The 18224-nt window shown below is 37.7% G+C and overlaps 1 protein-coding gene and 1 pseudogene across 1 annotated transcript in view; both read left to right on the top strand.

Moving 5' to 3' along the window:
• The window catches only part of USH2A (usherin), a 1082898-nt gene that overhangs the window by 932242 nt on the left and 132432 nt on the right, over nucleotides 1-18224 (top strand). Inside the window, exon 60 of the mRNA XM_044004202.1 lies at nucleotides 12110-12464. Within this exon, the coding sequence (XP_043860137.1) occupies nucleotides 12110-12464 (355 nt within the window). The remainder of the gene's footprint in view (nucleotides 1-12109; nucleotides 12465-18224) is intronic.
• LOC122755582 lies at nucleotides 5747-8068 on the top strand (annotated as a pseudogene).

The following is an 18224-nucleotide window of genomic DNA, read 5'->3' as shown; positions in this document are numbered from 1 at the left end:
AAATGCATACTATGTGAAGAATTCACAGGAACTAATAAAGATACAGAAATGCATAAGATATTCAAATATCGCATTACACCACCACCCCCCAAAAAAGAAATTGAACTTTAGGCTGCCATTGAAGCAAGCTTTTGATATTCTGGTAGAATCCTAATCTCCCACAGGGTTTACTATAGTCTCTACTAGGCTCAATGTGCCCTGTAATACAGATTTGTCCCAGAACACTAAATTTGGGACTGATAAACAAGCAATCCTCTTCTCCTCTGTCCTGCATTGTCCAAATAACTCACCAGTTTTTCTATGCAAGTAAGAAACTCTTGATGAACTATGTAGACAATCCTCTATTTTCTCTTTTGCCTTTGTATCCCTAGAACCTAGTACCTTTGACAGTATAGATGCTTAATACATGCTTATTTAATCAAATTTCATAAATGGAATGGAATAACTCAAAGGGCTGCCTGTCTTCATGTCTGCCATAATCTAGATAAAAAAGCGTCTGTTTGTTTTTCATCTGTGGATATTTGGCCTGTTCTCTTTTGAGAGTTTTAGAATGCAATAAATATGTCATTTTGAGAGTCAGAAAATGTAATCAACATATCATCCATTAACAAGAACACCTAGAGGACCTTCCCATCCACAGGGAGTCCTCCATGAACAGCTTTGTCAAGCATATGTATTCTTATTTTATGTCTTGTTGCTATTGATAATCTGTAATTCAATAATAATTGAAATCTATATTTCATCTATCAAATCTGTTTTCCCTTCTAATATTTTCCTCAAAGGGATCTTTAATACATGCATGGGTCATTCCCATAAATTTTTTTAAAATATATTTTTTGATATATTTCATCTTTATGTCAGTCTTTTCCCTATTGCCCTTACAGACTAAACATTCCCTTTTGATTCAGAAAAGAAGCAAAATATATAATACAGAAACTATATCTTATACTATATTAAATATTATTTAAGTCTTTGCTTCTTTTTTATCAAAAAACCCAGCAGTTATGTTTCATCATTTTTCCCAGGATTATCACTGATTTTTCCATTTCTCAGAGTTGAAATTCCTTTTTTAGAACCTTATATGCATAATGAAATAGTTCATTTAAATATCACCTCCATTTCTTAGTATATCCCTTCCCCTCCCCAACCAAGAGAGAAATGTCTTATAAGAAAGAAGGATAAAAAGTAAGAAAATCCAACTAATAAAATTACCTACCCCAATATTATATAACTATCTGCACCCATGGTCTCCCACCTCTACAAAGAAAGTAGAAAAGTTGTTTTCATATGTCTTTTTGGTCGTTGGTGATAGTCTCAAGTATAACTACTCTTATGGAGGATAAGGTGGATTAAAGACATCATGGGATTTGAAGAGTTTAATAAATGGGGTGGGGAGGGTGTCAGGATGTTCATGAGGACATTCATTTTTATTTGGAATTTCTGGCATACAATAGCAGCAGTTGGCAAAAGAATCACTTCTTGTGTAGGCCTAGCTTTATATGATATTTGGTACATACATTTTTTTGGTGGGGCAATGAGGGTTAAGTGCCTTGCCTGGGCAAGGTCATACAGCTAGTAAGTGTTAAGGTCTGAGGCCAGGTCCTCCTGAATCCAGGGCTGGTGCTCTATCCACTGTGCCACCTAGCTGCCCCTGGTACATACATATTTAATACTGATTTTATTTCAGGAGCTATGGTCCTTTAAGAACAGTGTGACTTCCCTATTTGCCTTTCTTGACTTTCTGTTTTTACTGTTGTGTTGTAAGAAATCAGAGTTGCCACTTCTCTTTTTTCTTTTTTTATTCAATGGAGGCATAATAAAAATACATTTTAATTATGTGTCTTCACAACAAATTATTTGATCTTACTTCGTAATTCATTCTGCCACCCTCCTCCAAGGTATGGGTGATTTCACCCCATTTACATTTACCATTGTAATTGTTGTATATTTTTCCTATTCAAAGTTTAAATATGGCTCCAGACATTTACTAGCTATGTAACGCTGAGTAAGTTGTTTAATCTCTCTGCCTCAGTTTCCTTAACTGTAAAATAGAAATAACAATAAGGGCACCTACTTCTTCAGGGTTGTTCTTAAGATTAAAAGAGAAAATTATCTGTAAACAGCTTAGCACAATTACTGGCACAAGGTAGTTGCTTAATAAATGTTTATTTCTTTCCTTTCTAGAATCCTAATTGTAATTATTAAAGAACTTTTTCTTTTTAAGTTTATCCTAGAAGTTTTATTATTCCATAGTATTTATTCATGATATTTGGAAGTTTGGGGTTTGGTTTGTTTTGCTTGTTTATTTCTTGAGTCTGTTGGTTTATCTGTGGGGATTTCTTTAAGTGCATTCTTTCCTTTTCTTTTTTTTTGTTATTCTTTTAATTTATGCGTTTTAGTTGGTCTTTTTAAGGTGATAAGTAGGTGTAGAGTTTAATTCATATTTAGAGTAACACCAGGTAAATTGGTGTTTATAAGGACATCTAAAACTTGTGTGAATCAGTAGCCATTGCCCCATTTTAAAGAATGTTGTCATTATTACTGCATAAGTGGAAAGTTACCATATAGGCCTGAAGACTATTTCCAAATTTGTTTCATGGGTTATTTTTTTTTTTTTACAAATTAACCATTACCTAGTAGCCAGTCTATCGGTAATGTACTTTGCAGTTAGGAAAGCTGCATACATAGTCTGTTACCAGGATGATAGATGAAGTCTGTATAGCAGGGGAGAATCAGCTATTTTTTGTGCCCTCTTAATACTAGGGCCCTCCAAAACACTGGCTCTCATAGCCATCATTGAGATAAGCAATTCTTGTGGATGATGGGCCCATCTTCCTCCCCATCTCCAAAACCAGAGAGGATATGTCCTGGCAAGAGCCTCTACACGTGTTAAGTCCCAATCTTTTCAGCAGCTACAGTTACTGAAGACCAAGAAAGGAAAGTTTTTGTCACCAGAGTCCTTGGTGCTGTCAAATGGTTCAACATCAAAAGCAGATATGCTTTTACCAGTAGAAACAACATTAAAGAAGATGCATCACCATCTGCTTTACAACTGCACCCAAAGGAACAAGAATTCTTTCCATATGGCATGTTGCAAAAACTTGCTATATGTCTTGTCTTCTCCATCAGAATATGAGCTCCTTGAAAACAGGGACAATCTTACTTTTCTATTTTTATCCTTAGCCCTTAGGACAGCGTCTGGCACATAGTAAGTACTTAATAAAAGGGTTTTTTTTTAATTCAATAACTATTTACTAAGCATCTACCATGTACTAGGCACCATGTTAAATGCTGGAGATATAAAGAGTCAAAAATAAGCCCCTGCCCTCACAAAAAAATGCAATCTAACAAGGGAGACAACAAGCAATCAAATATGTACAAACAAGTTATATTCAGGTTAAATAGGAAATAACTAACATGGGGAAGGCACTAGAATTAAGAAAGGTTCATGTAGAAGATAAAATTTTAGTTGGGATCTGAAGGAATACAGGTAGAGATGAAAAGGCAGAGCATGCCAGGCATGGGGAATAGCCTGGGGAAATGCCTAAAGTAGAGAGATGGAGTGTCTTATTTGTGGAACAGCAAGGAGACAAGTGTCACTGAATTTAAGAGTAGGTGGAGGAGCAGTTAGGTGGCACAGTGGATAAAGCACCAGCCCTGAATTCAGGAGAACCTGAGTTCAAATCTGGCCTTAGATGCTTGACACTTACTAGCTGTGTGACCTTGGGAAATTGACTTAACCCTCATTGCTCTGCAAAAAAGAAAAAAAAAGAGTAGGCAGAAAGGAGTAATGCAAAAGGGACTGAAAAGGTAGGAGGCAGCGTCAGAGGGTTAAGTTTTTATGCCAAACAGAAGATTTTGTATTTGATCCTGGAGGTAATAGGGAGCCACTCTATTTTGTTTAATAGAGTGGGATGTATGTAACATGGTTAGATATAGCTTTAGGAAAACCATTTTACCCTCTGAATAGAGAATGGATTGGAGTAGAGAGAGACCTGTGGCAGGCAGACTTACCAGCAAGCTATGCAGTACTCCAAGCATGATATGTTGGTCTTGACTGTAAAAGGGAAATTTGGAAGGGGAGGGGCTGTATAGGGAGAAAGATGATGAATTCAGCTTTAGATGTGTTGAATTTGTCATGTCTATTAGACACCCCATTTGATAGGTCTGAACAAAGATGCAAGATGGGAAGATAGAGAGGATAGGACAGAATAGATAGATTGGAGAATCATCAGAATAGTGATGATAACTAAAGCTATGGGAGTTGATGAGATCCCTAAGTGAAATAATATATTGGGAGAAGAGAAGGTAATATAGGAAAAACCCTGATGGGTGGAGTATGGAATAGTGAATTGATAAGAGAGGTGTAAAAGGATTGCCTAGCCATTAATTCAGCTTCACATCATGGTGTGGCATCATAATTTGTCTTTGTGGATGAAAAATATATAGTAAATAATTATGTATTTGTCCATTGTCTTTATTCCCCTTTAGTGTCAAGCAACATGGTACTCTGCAGTTTGGCTCTCTACTAAAATATACTTCAATTTTTCATCATCTCACAAATATAACCTTGACTTGTTAAAAATGGTGCCATTATAGTAAAAACTTAGTAAAGTCCGACAAAGATGGAAAAGCTTTGTTTATGGTCATACAGTAAGGGTATCTTCAGGCATGTCTGTAGGTAATAGGGGAGTAGCCAATAGATAGGGAGAGATTGAAGATAAATGAGATATTGATAATAACTATTTTTCTGTCATTTCTATAAGATCTAATCTAACTTTGAAGAAGCTCACCCTGAAAACACTGCTAATATTTTAACTTTTTTGCTATAGCAAGTGACAAAGATCATCTGCTAACGTAGAGAAGGGTTGCAGTCTATATCAGCAAAAGCACCCCGAGTGATGAAATTATGGATCTTATGAAGTATCGAATTATATGACATTGTTAATGGTATCTGGCATTTTAAAAAACACTCTACAATTTACCAAGCACTTTACATACATCATCTCACTAGATCATCACAACAGTCCTCTAACTCTAGTTAGAAACCCCCATCCAAAACATGCCTAAAATGATTTTATGCAAAGAATAAGAGATTGGCTATTCAGGAGGAAGTACTTCCAGTTAAATGAGCAGTTGAATCCTAAATCTTAAGTCGATTGAAATGATTACAGGCTGCTCAACCACTTCTGTTCAAAGTTTATTCAGACATGAAGATGTTCTGTTTTTTAGCACCACAGATGGAACCATTTACCTCACCATAAGTTTCATTCATTAAATATTCAACAATGATAAGAACTAAATACTTAGCCACGTTGCATCCTTCGCTTGTGCTTCTGCATAAACATGGGGCTGGAACCATATTTGATCTTATTACATGCAGAGAGTAAATAATTCACCATTTAAAGTCCCCTCCTTTTTTCTTCAGTGTCACAAATTTACTAAAACATCTCTCCCTTTCAGTTTAAGAATTTGTGAGAGTTCAATAAAAATGATTAAAATCATCATGGAGAGGCCAGAGCCTGGGCCCAAGAGGAGTCTATGAAAGTGATGGAAATGACTGATGCTACCATGGATAAGTGTTGATAAATATAAAAAGAATTACCAGGATTTTCCTCCTTTTTCACTGATAATTTGTGGGTTTTTTCCTATCTTCATATGCAGTCCTTCTTTGGCCCTTCTATAACTCATCACAAATAAATGGTAGAATTTTTTAAAAGGTAGCATTTTGATTGAGGTGGCATCAATGCAGCCTGATGTTGAGAGATACAGACCTCAGGCCAGAAATCCAGGTATGGCCCTTTATGTACCTAAAGCCCAGTGGGGTGCAGTTCTTCCCACATCAAGTCATCAGGACATGAGCTATAGTCATCTGAATGCTGTATTGAATCAAGGGTAAGACGAAGGTCATCTGCCTCCAAAGAATGATGTCTTCAGAGTCAGTTCTGAACTTCAAAGACTTAGTAATAATCCTAGCAGACAAGATCACAGGGCCAGTGATGGAAAGAAATCTAATTCAAAATAAAAAAGGCACATACTTGAAAAAGTAAAAGGAAAGTTCCACACTCAAAAGGGAACCCCAGAGTCCAAAGAAGTGTTTACCATGGCAAATCAACAAAAGATTCCAAATCCTAGTAGTTTTTTCTGGTCTACTTCACAAATACTTTTTAAACCAAAGAAAGAAAAGAAATATATGGATTCCAAAACAAGGACAACTTATATCACAATCTAGTACAGAAACCTACGAGACAGCCTCCCAGTAAACCATTCTGAAGTGTGAATTTATGTTATTTCAAAAATAAAGAACTAGATTACTTATGTGGAAAGAAACTTGAAAAACAGTGTTAGGATTGATTGTAGAATAGTAGAGATGGTATCTAGTTCCCGGTTTTTATGTGAACCTGCAGGTTGCAGTTCTCTTCTGAATCCTGACCATATGCTGCCACCTGCACAACTAAACTCACCTTCTGAAGTGGTGCAAAAAATTAGCTATACAAGAGGCATATTGAAGCCCACACTGAAGATGCACTGTTAAGAGGAGCCCAGAGGACATCATTGCTCAAGTATGCACTGGCAATGAATTTGAGAATATCAATGACCTAAGTGACCCAATGTTGCTCAGCAGTAGAGCTAGCATGTTGGATCAGAAAAAAAATGGATAGCATATCTGGTGTTGGAGATCCTATCTCTGATCACATGCACATATTCGATATATTAGAGAATGCTAATGATGTTGCAGATCCAACATGTATGAGTGGAGAGTCTGAGAAGATGGGTGACCCTGCTGATGAATCACACATGTGCTATGATCCTGGTAATTTGAGTGATTTAGCAGATGAAACATCTATAGGTAGTAAATGGGAGGATGACAGTGACATCAACAACCAAGCAGGTATGAGCATTCCAGATGGTATATCTGATGAGACGTGTATGGGCAGCACCATGACGGTTGTGGGTAAAATTACTGAACAGGCTTATAGGAGCATAAACAGTTTACTAGACTATATGGGAGGAAGTACTTACATAACCCCTCTTATATTAGCTAACAGCTCAGAGTGTGAGAATGAAAATTCAAGAAATTTGACTATTTGTATAGATAGTTACGTTGAAGATATATCATTCAGGTATCAAAAGTCATTGAGAAGACTAACAAAGAATTTGTCAGATTGTACCTCTTTAATACCTATAAAGAAGGCAGCATACAGCAATCGTGGTTCCTGTTTAGACCCTGAACTCTGCATGCTAAATAGGACACAATGGATTTTTTAACAAGGCCTTGAGCAGTGATCTGGATTGTGCATATGACATTGCAGACTCTTAGCATAATCTAAGAACTGAAGAAGAGTTCAAAACAAGTGAGGAAGATGACTTTGCGATGGTATAATATACTTTATCTTCATACAAACAATTAAAATTGACAGCTTCTCATGCTTCTTCCAATGATGGAAGTGTCCCTGAAGAAGAGAGCTGGGATTCTTTGTTTAATGAAGATGAAAACTGCCTAGATCCATGACTTCTAGAAGAGTTATCAGGGAGTGTGAAGAACAAGAAGGGTCTCCAGGAACCAAGATTTGATCATTACAACTATGAAGCTCCTTGACATCAACAATTGTAAACTTCTTCATGTCTGAAATCTATGACTTTCCCCCAAGAATTTGGCACCAAAGACCTCCTACATGTCTTCTGTAGCTATCAAAAAGAAAGGCTTTCATATTAAGTGGGAACACATATGATCTAGGAGTGTTCTCCAGTCCAATTATAGCTCACGATGCCCTGAGTAGTAAGCTCATAATGATAAGATCTGGATGCTCTCTCAGGCCACAGGAGCAGCCAAATCTAAGGCAAATGTTTATGCTGCTTCTCCTGCCAGCCAAGGAACATCCTGAGATATCCACTGCCCTGGCCTGAAGGCTAGCAATCAGTGTCTTCGTGGTACAGGGCCAGTGAACCAAAGCAGAATGGTTTGATGCAAAGCTCAAGTACCTGTAGGAAGCCTGTCAAAGAAACGTGCTTAGAGGCCAAGCAAGAGGGGGACATCTGGAAGGGCCAGGACCAGGCTGCTGTCTGAATATCACCCAAGGAAGGGGATAATTGCATGAACTAAGAAGGCTCCAGGCTAGAAGACCCATTGTGAGCTTTCTTTGTGTGTTTAAAAGACAAATACTATGGATATCAAAAGAAAGTCTACTTCTCTGGCTTGGCTGCTCTACTTTCTGGACCTGGAAGGAATAGTTTGGAATTGCTCCATGTGGAAAATAGGAGGAAATAATGTTCATCAACTAGGAAGAAACCTGAAAGCTGATGCATCTTTATAGAGTCTATTGGATAAGAGAAGCCATAGAGATGTGAGCCATTTGCCTAAAAAGAGTTGGTTAAAACCTAATTGCAGAAAAGAAGGAAAGAAGAGTCATCAGGGCCAGAAGAATACCAAGACCTTGATAGGGAAGATGTAGGCCCTGAAAGACATGCTCCAGCACCTCTTTTGACTTTGATTAAGGATGTTTAGACAGTTAGCAGATGTAGGTGAAGAATTCTGTGTTCTCAGGAAGCCCAGAACCTAAATTTTGGTGCCAGATCTTTTTAAAAGATAGGTCCAGAGCTCCAAGCTGGATGACAGCAGCAGGATATTATTGGTCTTGAGAGTTTCAGCTTTAATAAAGGCCTGCCTGATGCTGCTCTAGGCACATGGCAGCTGGGGGTATGCCCAAGGCACAATGTTCCCTAGTACCTGTGTCAACACTGACATCATGGTATAAAAGGGAAGCATTAAAACCTTTTTCTTGCAGGAGAAAGTAATCATGGAAAGGGCACAAACAAACTCTATCAAAATCCTTATCTCAGTATTATACCCAGTAATATGTACCCTGAATACTTTATCTCATTGGGTTATTAGAGAGAAAGTACTTTCTAAGCCTTAACATGGTATATATGTGTGTCATTATAACTATTTTTGTTACAGTCATTACCATTATTATGTTGCTCTTGCTGTTGTTTGTACTTCATTATCAAAGAGGGTCATGACAGACATCATGACTTAAAATGAATTGTATGTAAGTCAGGGAAGGCTGTGCAAGGTTGACAACCTCACTCTCTCCTCCACAGCCATCTGGGTCCAGTGGCAAGAGATACATCAGGATGACTAGAGATGGCCCTAGATGTTTAAGATAACTGGAGTTAAGTGACTTGCCCAGGGTCACACAGCTAGTAAGTGTTTGAGGTGAGATTTGAATTCAGGTCCTCATGACTCCAGGGCCAGTGTTCTATCTACTGTGCCACCTAGCTGTACCACTATTATTCTGTACTGCTACAAGGATCCATGATTTCATCAGTGTGACTATTACCTCCAATGAGGTAACAACCTTACCCTTAATAGAAGGTCTGTATAAGTTACTATAACCAGAAAAAAAAATACATTTTGGTGATGAACCTCTTAAAACTTATTTAGACAGTTATTAATACAAAAGACATACAATGAGTCCATTATTTCCAAACTGGTAGGACCTACCAGAGTTTTATTCTCTTGGGATAACCCTCAAGAATCTCTGTTCACCTTTATGTCAAAATGAGATATAGGAGTTTAGGAAAGTACCCTGAACATACTTTTGAAAAAAAAATACACTGGCAATGAGATATAAAAAAAGAGCCTGGCATTTGGAATCATGAGACAAATTAAGAGAACCTAATGACAGACATTAAGACATTTTTTAATACCCAAAGAATTCCAAATGACATATAAACATAGATGTATGCACCAAATGCAGTGGGTCAAAGGCTGCAAGTTTATGAATGTCAGAATTTGACCCATCAGTAGCAGCAAATAATAAAAGGATAGGTTTCAAGCAGAGTTCCTAACCAGCTGATAATTGACCAGATTGACTGATTGCTTCTTATTGATCATGATATAAAGAACACTGTTTTTAGATCCTGAAGATATAGGTTCAAATCCTATTTCTGTTAATTATTAGCTAGGGGAACTTGATCAAATAATTTAATCTTTCTTCCTCAGTTTTCTTATCTATAGAATGAGGGTGGGAGAAGTTGATCATCTCAAAGCAACTTTCCAATTATAAAGCAGCAAATAGGAAGCACGATGAATAGAGACTGGACATAGAGTCAGAAAGACCTGAGATCTAATCCTACCTCAGATATTTACTATGTGACCCTAGACAAGTCACTTAATTTCTCTCATCTTCAGTTTTCTCATGTGTAAGATGTGTATAATAAAAGCACCTACCTCCCAAGATTGTAAAATAAAATGGTCTTTTCAAAGTGACTGAATAAAGGCTCATATTAAATCCTGTGGTTGATCATATCATCCTAAGATGTATTCTGTGATGACTATGTGTTGTTTTAGTTTAAATTTGTATAACCCTCATTGTGAGATAACTACAGTGGAGAGCTTTAATGGTGTTGGACCTAGAAGGACAGATCTAAAGTCCTATAACTTTGACTAACAAAATGCCATTTCTTATTGTTTGGTCTTAGTGATTTCACGTCATGGAAGTCATTTAATTCCTAACCCAAAGATTCAGAACAGTCAGCCTTTTTTAGGTAAAATAATGCCATGTGCTTTGAGTTAATGATGCATATTGGACAGAGAATCAATCTTAGTGTTAGAAAGATCTGGGTTCAAGTCCTATCTCTGATACAAAGGGACATACAAGGCCATGAAGTCCAACATACTTGTTGTATGCCCCTGGATAAGCCACCATATTTCTCAATGGTGCCAATGCTAAAACTATAATGTACATACAGAACAATGCTGATTTGCATTGGTATAGGGTTTTCCTTGCCATGACTTCACTATGCAAGTTAATTCACAATGCTATATAAATCATTGTCATATACTTTACATTTTGATGGGGCTAGTTAATATAAAAATTAAAGAGTGTAACCAGGATTGTGAGATCTTTGGAGTCCAGGGCCTATCTTCTAGATGCCTTCTCTATGCAACTTACTAAATAAAATTTCACTTTCTAATATTGTTCAGTTCTTTCTGTCATGTATGGCTTTTCGTGATCTCATTTGGAGTTTTCTTGATAAAGATACTGGAGTGGTTTGCTATTTCCTTCTCCAGTTCATTTTGCATATGAGGAAACTAAGGCAAACAGGGTTACATGACTTACCCAAGGTCACACAGCTAGTAAGTATCTGAAGTCAAGTTTGAACTGAGGAAGATGCATCTTCCTGACTCTAGGCCAAGGCACTCTGTCTACCGTACCACCATTTTAGTTGGTTTAGTTTGATTGGTAATGCAGATTGATTGATGCAGAAATTACATACATAGATCATGATTCAGATTTCTTACAAGTCAAAACCAAAGTTTCCTAGAACATTGAAGGGGAGGCTCTTTGGCTCATCTGGTATGAAGGACCTCTTGAGTCATTGCTTTTTCAGTTCTTTAAGCCTTTCTCTCTCTCTTACTCTTTTTTGTATGGACTTTTCATTTGAAATAACCAAAACTACTTCCCACTAACTAAGCTAAACTTTTAGAATCACTTTCATGAGTGTGGGAACTTCAGACACTTAAGCCTTATATGATTAGGAGACCAAGGAGGACAAAGGGGGGATTTATCTGATTCCTAGAATAGAATCTGAAAGTAGGAAGATACTTTAGATATCAGCCAATCTATAACCTACCTTGTGTAGTCTTGCCACTTCTATTGAGAGACTCTTATACCCTATAGAATTCTAAAATCTAATTCCTACTGTGTGATGTATATATTCCCACAAAGATTATACTGGTTCAGGTTTCTGCTGCTCCTTACGAGCAGAGGCTTCGTTGATAAAGAGATAAGGGAACTGTGTTAAAAGCCCAGCTCAGCTGCTCATTTCTTAGATATCCATGGACAAATGACTGCACCCCACCCCCTTCTACCTTTGAGCCTGTATTTCCTCATCTAAAAAATAAGGGAGTTGGATAAGATTATTTCTAAGGTCATCTGTAAATCCTATCATCCTGTCATATTCCTAGGAAGAGGACAATTGGAAAGTTTCAAGAATAGTAAAAAGTCTTTTTTCAGACTGAGAGTTTCCTTAACTTACCTATCTATATAGCCAGTTATAGAGAATAATGCCATAACCATTTGTTTTCTCTGTTGTCTTTTAGACGTACTATTGGTGTTGAAGGGGAGTCACTTTTGTTCATCTGGTCTGAAGGAGCTCTTGAATTTACTGATACTTCAGATACGTTGAAGCCTTTCACACTTTATGAATATCGTGTCAGAGCTCATAACTCCAAGGGCTCTGTGGAGAGTCCATGGTCATCAGCACAGACAATGGAAGCCCCTCCTAGGGGTTTGCAAGCTCCCCAGGCTCAAGCTACCAGTGCTTATTCTGTGCTGCTGAATTGGACCAAGCCTGAGCATCCCAATGGTATTATCTCTCACTATCGTATTATCTATCAAGAGAGACAAAAGGATCCAACATTTAATGTTCCAACTGTGACTGCATTTACAGTGATGGTAAGAATGTGGGTGACATAACTAATCAGCTCTAACAAGTGATATTTCTGTTATCTTTTTATGATTTTATTAGAATAGCTTAATTAATTTTCATGACTCACTTGTAGTTTTCCTTAAGACTGAAGCTGTTGAAGTCTCACAAAAAGATACAAAACAGCATAGTTAATGGACAGAGTACTAGTCTGGGAATGAGGAAACTTGATGTCTATTGTTGACTCTGCCTGACTTGAATTATCCATTGTTAAGGGAAACCTTTACTTCTGTGAATCTGGAAATAATTATACCTGACTTCTCTATGTCCCGGGGGGTGGTGTCAACATCAAATTAAAAGATGAGTCCAATTCTTTCATTATTAGAGAGATCTGTGAAATTATACAGACAAAATTGCATCAGGCAAAACTGTGGAATTTTGTGTGTATTACAAACCCCCTTGTTCCATGTAATTCTATTTGTACCAAGAAGTCTTTAATGAATGCCACTGCATGTCCAAAATAGTAGAGTGTATGATATAATTTCCACCCTCAAGAAGCTTGCACTGTTGTTGGAAAGATGTCACACAAAATATAATTTCCTGAATAAAACAAGATGAAATATAATCAAGTGCTAAGACAAAGACAACAATGCTATGGGAGACCAGAGAAAAGATCAAAGTGGCTACTGTTACTAGTAAGGTTAGTAAAGGTTGACAAACTCAGGTTGGAGGGAATGAATAAGATAATGTAATAATTTGCATGATTTTCAAAATATGACAGAATGAGCCTCACTACATTTTTTAAAAGCCTTTTGAAAATTGAAGCCATATGGACAGACAATATAAGGCATTAGTTTATAAGCAAGATTAAAATAATTATCATAATAGTTACCAAGGCAGTGAGGCATAGTTGATAGGAAGCTAGCTCTGGACTAGGATAACCAGAACAAGGATTCAATCCTAAGTCTTCTGATTCCAAATCTGGTGTTCTTCCCATCATCCCATGCTGTCTTTCCATAGTCTTCTGCTATGACCACTTCCTCTCCTCCCTACATTAAAAACTCCTGTTTGTTCAAATATGTTCTCCTTCTTCCATCTAGTTTTAGAGAGATATGACCCTCCTGGTAAAGTCTCTCCTCTTCACCCATATCCTTGATTCCTTTCCTCTCATTTCATTAAAGACTTGACCCCCAATCTCTTTTACATCTCCAGTGTCTCCTCCCCCACTAGTTCCTTCCTTTTCACTCACAAATATAACCTGGGCTCCCCACTTCTTTTTCTGTCTTCTTATTTCACACTTCTACCCATAACTTTGATCCAAACAAATTAACTATTTCCCAAGTCACCAACACTTTCCAGACATTTGTTTCCTCCACTGTTTTACCCATATCCTTCTCTATTTTGGAATTCCTTCCCCCTATTTCTTCCTATTTAAATCCTACCTACCTTCTAGATTGGAGTAGAGAACATCTCCCCCAGCTGCAAGTGATCCTTGTCCCTTGAACTCAATCACTTTGTACCCTTACTATGTAATAAGTATTGTTTTGCATTTTTGTATTCACTTATAAAAAGTAAGCTTATTGAATATAGAGAACATTTTTTATTTATCTTTGTCTCTTCCTCAATGCCTAGCATAAGTCACTTAATAAATGTTTGTTGAATGAATGGATGAGATAGCATAGCATAATGGTAAAAGCATTTGGAATCAAATAATTTGATTTCTTATTCCATCTCTTCCATGTATTTCCCTTATATAGGGAGATAAGTGGTACAGTGGATAGAGTCCTGGGTCTGGAATCAGTAAAATCTGAGTTCAAATCCAGCCTCAAATACTTACTAGCTGTGTTACCCTGGGCCAGTTATTAGCTTCTGTTTGTGTCAGTTTCCCCACCTGTAATATGGGAATAATAATAGCACCTACCTCCCAGGGTCATTGTGAGAATTAAATGAGATCATATTTGTAAAACTCTTCACACAATGCCTGGCATATAATAAGTACTTCATAAATGCTTGTTTTCTTCCTTACTTCCTAATTAGCCATTTCACCTCTCTAGGCTTCAGTTTTCTTTTCTGAAAAATGAGAGGTTTAGAGGATCTCTTCTAAGTCTAAATCCAATTATCCTGTAAGTAGATAATTCTTACCTGCTTTTTGCTGAATTTTATCATTGGCTCCTGACCTATAAAACACAAGAAACATGTGAATGAAAGGTTACATGATGTTAAAGGTCATTTTTCTCCTGTTCTGAATTTTTACTTTATTTCCTTCAGTTCAAGTTTTCATCATCTGGACATTGGAGACAATTTTAATGGTTCTGCCTCTCACATCCTGTAGAACTTGCATTACAAGGCAGTGTTCCAAAAGTTAGAAATCCTCTTAAGGATGTTATCCAGGGGAAAATATGTCCATTATCACCAAAGCCTGGAAACCTATGTATTAAGCTTCAGAGTTATAACCTCCTGAAAGTAAAATTTCGTTGTGAAAATGCTGACACACCCTTGACAATAGCTTTGTGAATGAGACACTTTAATTAAACTGTGATTTTATTGAAGGAACTGGGATTCCAGTGATTAAACTTCTGGCCCTTTAAAATATGGCTTTCAGGAGTACGAAGCTAAATCATTTAATCTCCTAAAGCAGGTCTATTGGTGTTCCCATGTGGGACACTCTATTAGTCATTCTCTCACACAAGGTTCCATTTTATAGCATAAGATCAAGTATTGAACTGAACAGTGAGCTCTGTCCTTTAATCGGTTAGACTCTATTTTTATCACATTAGAAAGTTCCTTTAAAAAAAAAGGAGAGGAACAATAACAGCAGGTTCCGAATTACAAAGTCCTTCTGTCTTGTTCACCCCATCCTCCATTTTATTCTCATTCCAGAATTCCTGACTTCTTCACTTTTTCTAAAGGATAGCAATGTGAAAAGATAGTAAGCTATAGAATGTGAAAATGAAAAACCAAATATTGTCAAGATTGCAGCACTTTCCTCTTCAGAGTTTTTTGTTTGTTTGTCTCCTTTTGGTATAGGGAAGAAGGGTAACTGGTCAGGTCAGGAGGCATAATTGCCCCTCAGGTTTTTTAACTTTATCTCCTTCAAACCACTATGACTCAAATGCTAGACAGTATGTTGACAGGTCATCTAGTGTATGAGGTAGGAGCACACTTAAAATGCTGGGAAGTTCAAAGTTAAATCATCTACTTCCTTGCTCTTTGTATATGGAAATGCTTGTTTTTATAGCTGGGTTATTAAATTTATGATAAAAAATAAATTTTAAGTTAAAAAAGTAAATAGCCTCCATAGAACAAGTTGGACAGCTTTCCGGAATCCCAACTCAGCAGGTAAAGTATTCTCCCCATAACAAACATGCAGAAATAGAACAAAAATGCAGAACAAATCCCCTCATTCTTTACCCTCAATCTATCATTCTCTGTCATGGATAATGTGTTTCATCAGTCTTCTGGGATCGTGAATGGTCATTTTACCATTCATAGTTCTTACAGCTTTCAAATTTGTTTGTTTTTACACTGTTCTTCGAAGATAAATTCTTCCCCTGGTTCTGTTCATTTCGTTCTTCATCAATTTATAAAAGTCCTCCAAACTGTTCATTTTTATAATATTGATGTTACAGTATAAATTATTCTTCTGGTTCTGCTCACTTGACTCTGAATCAGTTCATACAAGTATTTCCATGTCTTTTTGAAATCATCTATTTCCTCATTTCTTCGTGCACAATAGTACTCCATCAAATTCTTATACTGCTAGGCAAGGGTTTTCCAAGCTAACAGGTCACTGCTGTTCTCTACTAACCTTTATAAAAGTGCAGGTTAATCCAGAAGCAATGAGGTGAGACATGGCTCAAAGAATCGTAGGCTCATAGACTCTTAGAGACTCTTTATTCCAAACCCTTCATCTTATAGCTGAACCAATTGATTCTCAGAGATGTGATGTGACTTCCCAAAGTCACCTTCTCACAGGTGGCTAATATCAGAGAAGGGACTAGACCAGAGGTTTCAGGATTCTCAATGCACCACTCTTTTCTCTATGCCTCCTTGACTCCCACCATAATACTTTCCATGTTATTCCAAGCTCCATTTTGGACAGAGAAAACTCAGTCCTATTTTTAAGACCCCAGAGAAGAATCATTTGCCACAGTTTAATAGTCCACAGTCCTACCTGTAATTACTAACTGGTCCCTTGCCTTTAACATCCTATCTATTTCTGGCCTTCTGCAAGGTACCTGGAATATATTCCTTCATCATTTATACCTTAAAAAATCCTAGTCTTCTTTCAAGGTTCAATTAAGGTGCCACCTCTTCAATGAAAAAGCCTTCCCTGTTCCTAGTTTGCTCTTATCTCTCAAGTTCCTTTGTATTAATTTATCTGTCTGTGTTCTAGCCACACTGTAGGGTGTCTTGGGAGAAAGGAATGTCTTTGTAGCCCCAGCACTGTTTACTGCTTTATATATAGTAAGGGCTTAGTAAATGTTTGTCAGTCTACTCATTCATTCTCTTTGTTATGATTACCTTAAGAAATTTTGCAAATTGATGCTCAAAAACGCAGCCAAAGACTGAGACAGGGTCAGTATACCTGAACTCAAGCTCTTGACTGTCCAGTTTTTCATTCAAAACTTCTATACTCTAAACTTATGCAAGTTAGTTACCCCCCTCTCTTGGCCCCAGTTTTCTTCTCTGTAAAGTGAGGTAGGGTTCTAAAGTCGCCTTCAAATGAGTAGTTTAATGCTTTAACCTTAACTATCAGGAGTTAAGACCACATACTTGACCAAGAAGATACTGAGCCTTGGATAAAGCACTGACCTTGGATTCAGGAGGACCTGAGTTCAAATCCAGTCACAGACACTTGACACTTACTAGGTGTGTGACCCTGGGCAAGTCACTTAGCCCTCAATGCCCCACAAAACACACACACACACACACACACACACACACACACACACACACCAAAAAACAAAAAAATAAAAGAAGGTACTGAGCCTGTCCTCACCTTTGCTGGCTGAGAGATCAGCAGGCTAAGCAAGGGTGCCCTAATGCCCTTCATCTATTTCTCTTGTCAAATCAGGGTATTTGGGCCCATCCGTAAAATGTCTCTCTACAGTAGTGACATAACAAGGGTATCCCACAGGTTCTCCATTGTCATTTATAGACAGGTGGACGTGGCTGAGCAAAGCTGCATCAAGCAGGTGCGATGGATGCATGAGTCCCCTTGAAGGTGGCAGTGGATGGAGAACTAGCAGTGGGGCACCCTCAGTGGGGGTGGGCAACATATGTGCTGGCACAATGAGCAGCATCAGCAGAATCAGCAGGTGAACAAAAATGGAGTTGATGCCGGTTTAAATACCTTAACAGCTTGCACCCAAACCCCTTGAGAAGTTTTGGAACTCTTTGGGACCAAGTAGTACAGTTATAGGATGGATACCTCTCAGGAGAAGGGATTGTATAAACTGCCCAATTTTCTCCAAACCAGCAGCTTTCACTCCTGAAAATGGGCTTCAGATAGCAAGCCATAAAATCCCTTTCTGATTAGCTCTGTGATGAATTGTGCAGTAGCAAGAGAAGAACTACATTTAGCCTTGGCATCCAGGAACTCCATGGTGGTGCTTACAGGGAACACTCCTGGCGTGGCTGCCATCACTGCTGCCCACCATCCTGGGTTTGTTTGTTTCTCTGACTGGCACCAGCTCTAGCATTGGCAGAAGTAACCTGGGATTTAAAGGCAAAGATGGTCTTGCCTAAGGCTTTAGCTGCGGCTTTCTGTGCTCTGAGTACACCCC

Source organism: Dromiciops gliroides, chromosome 4 (assembly GCF_019393635.1).
Source record: "Dromiciops gliroides isolate mDroGli1 chromosome 4, mDroGli1.pri, whole genome shotgun sequence".
NCBI lineage: Eukaryota > Metazoa > Chordata > Mammalia > Microbiotheria > Microbiotheriidae > Dromiciops > Dromiciops gliroides.
Note: the sequence above shows the minus strand (reverse complement) of the source record. Positions and strands in the feature narration are given on the sequence as shown.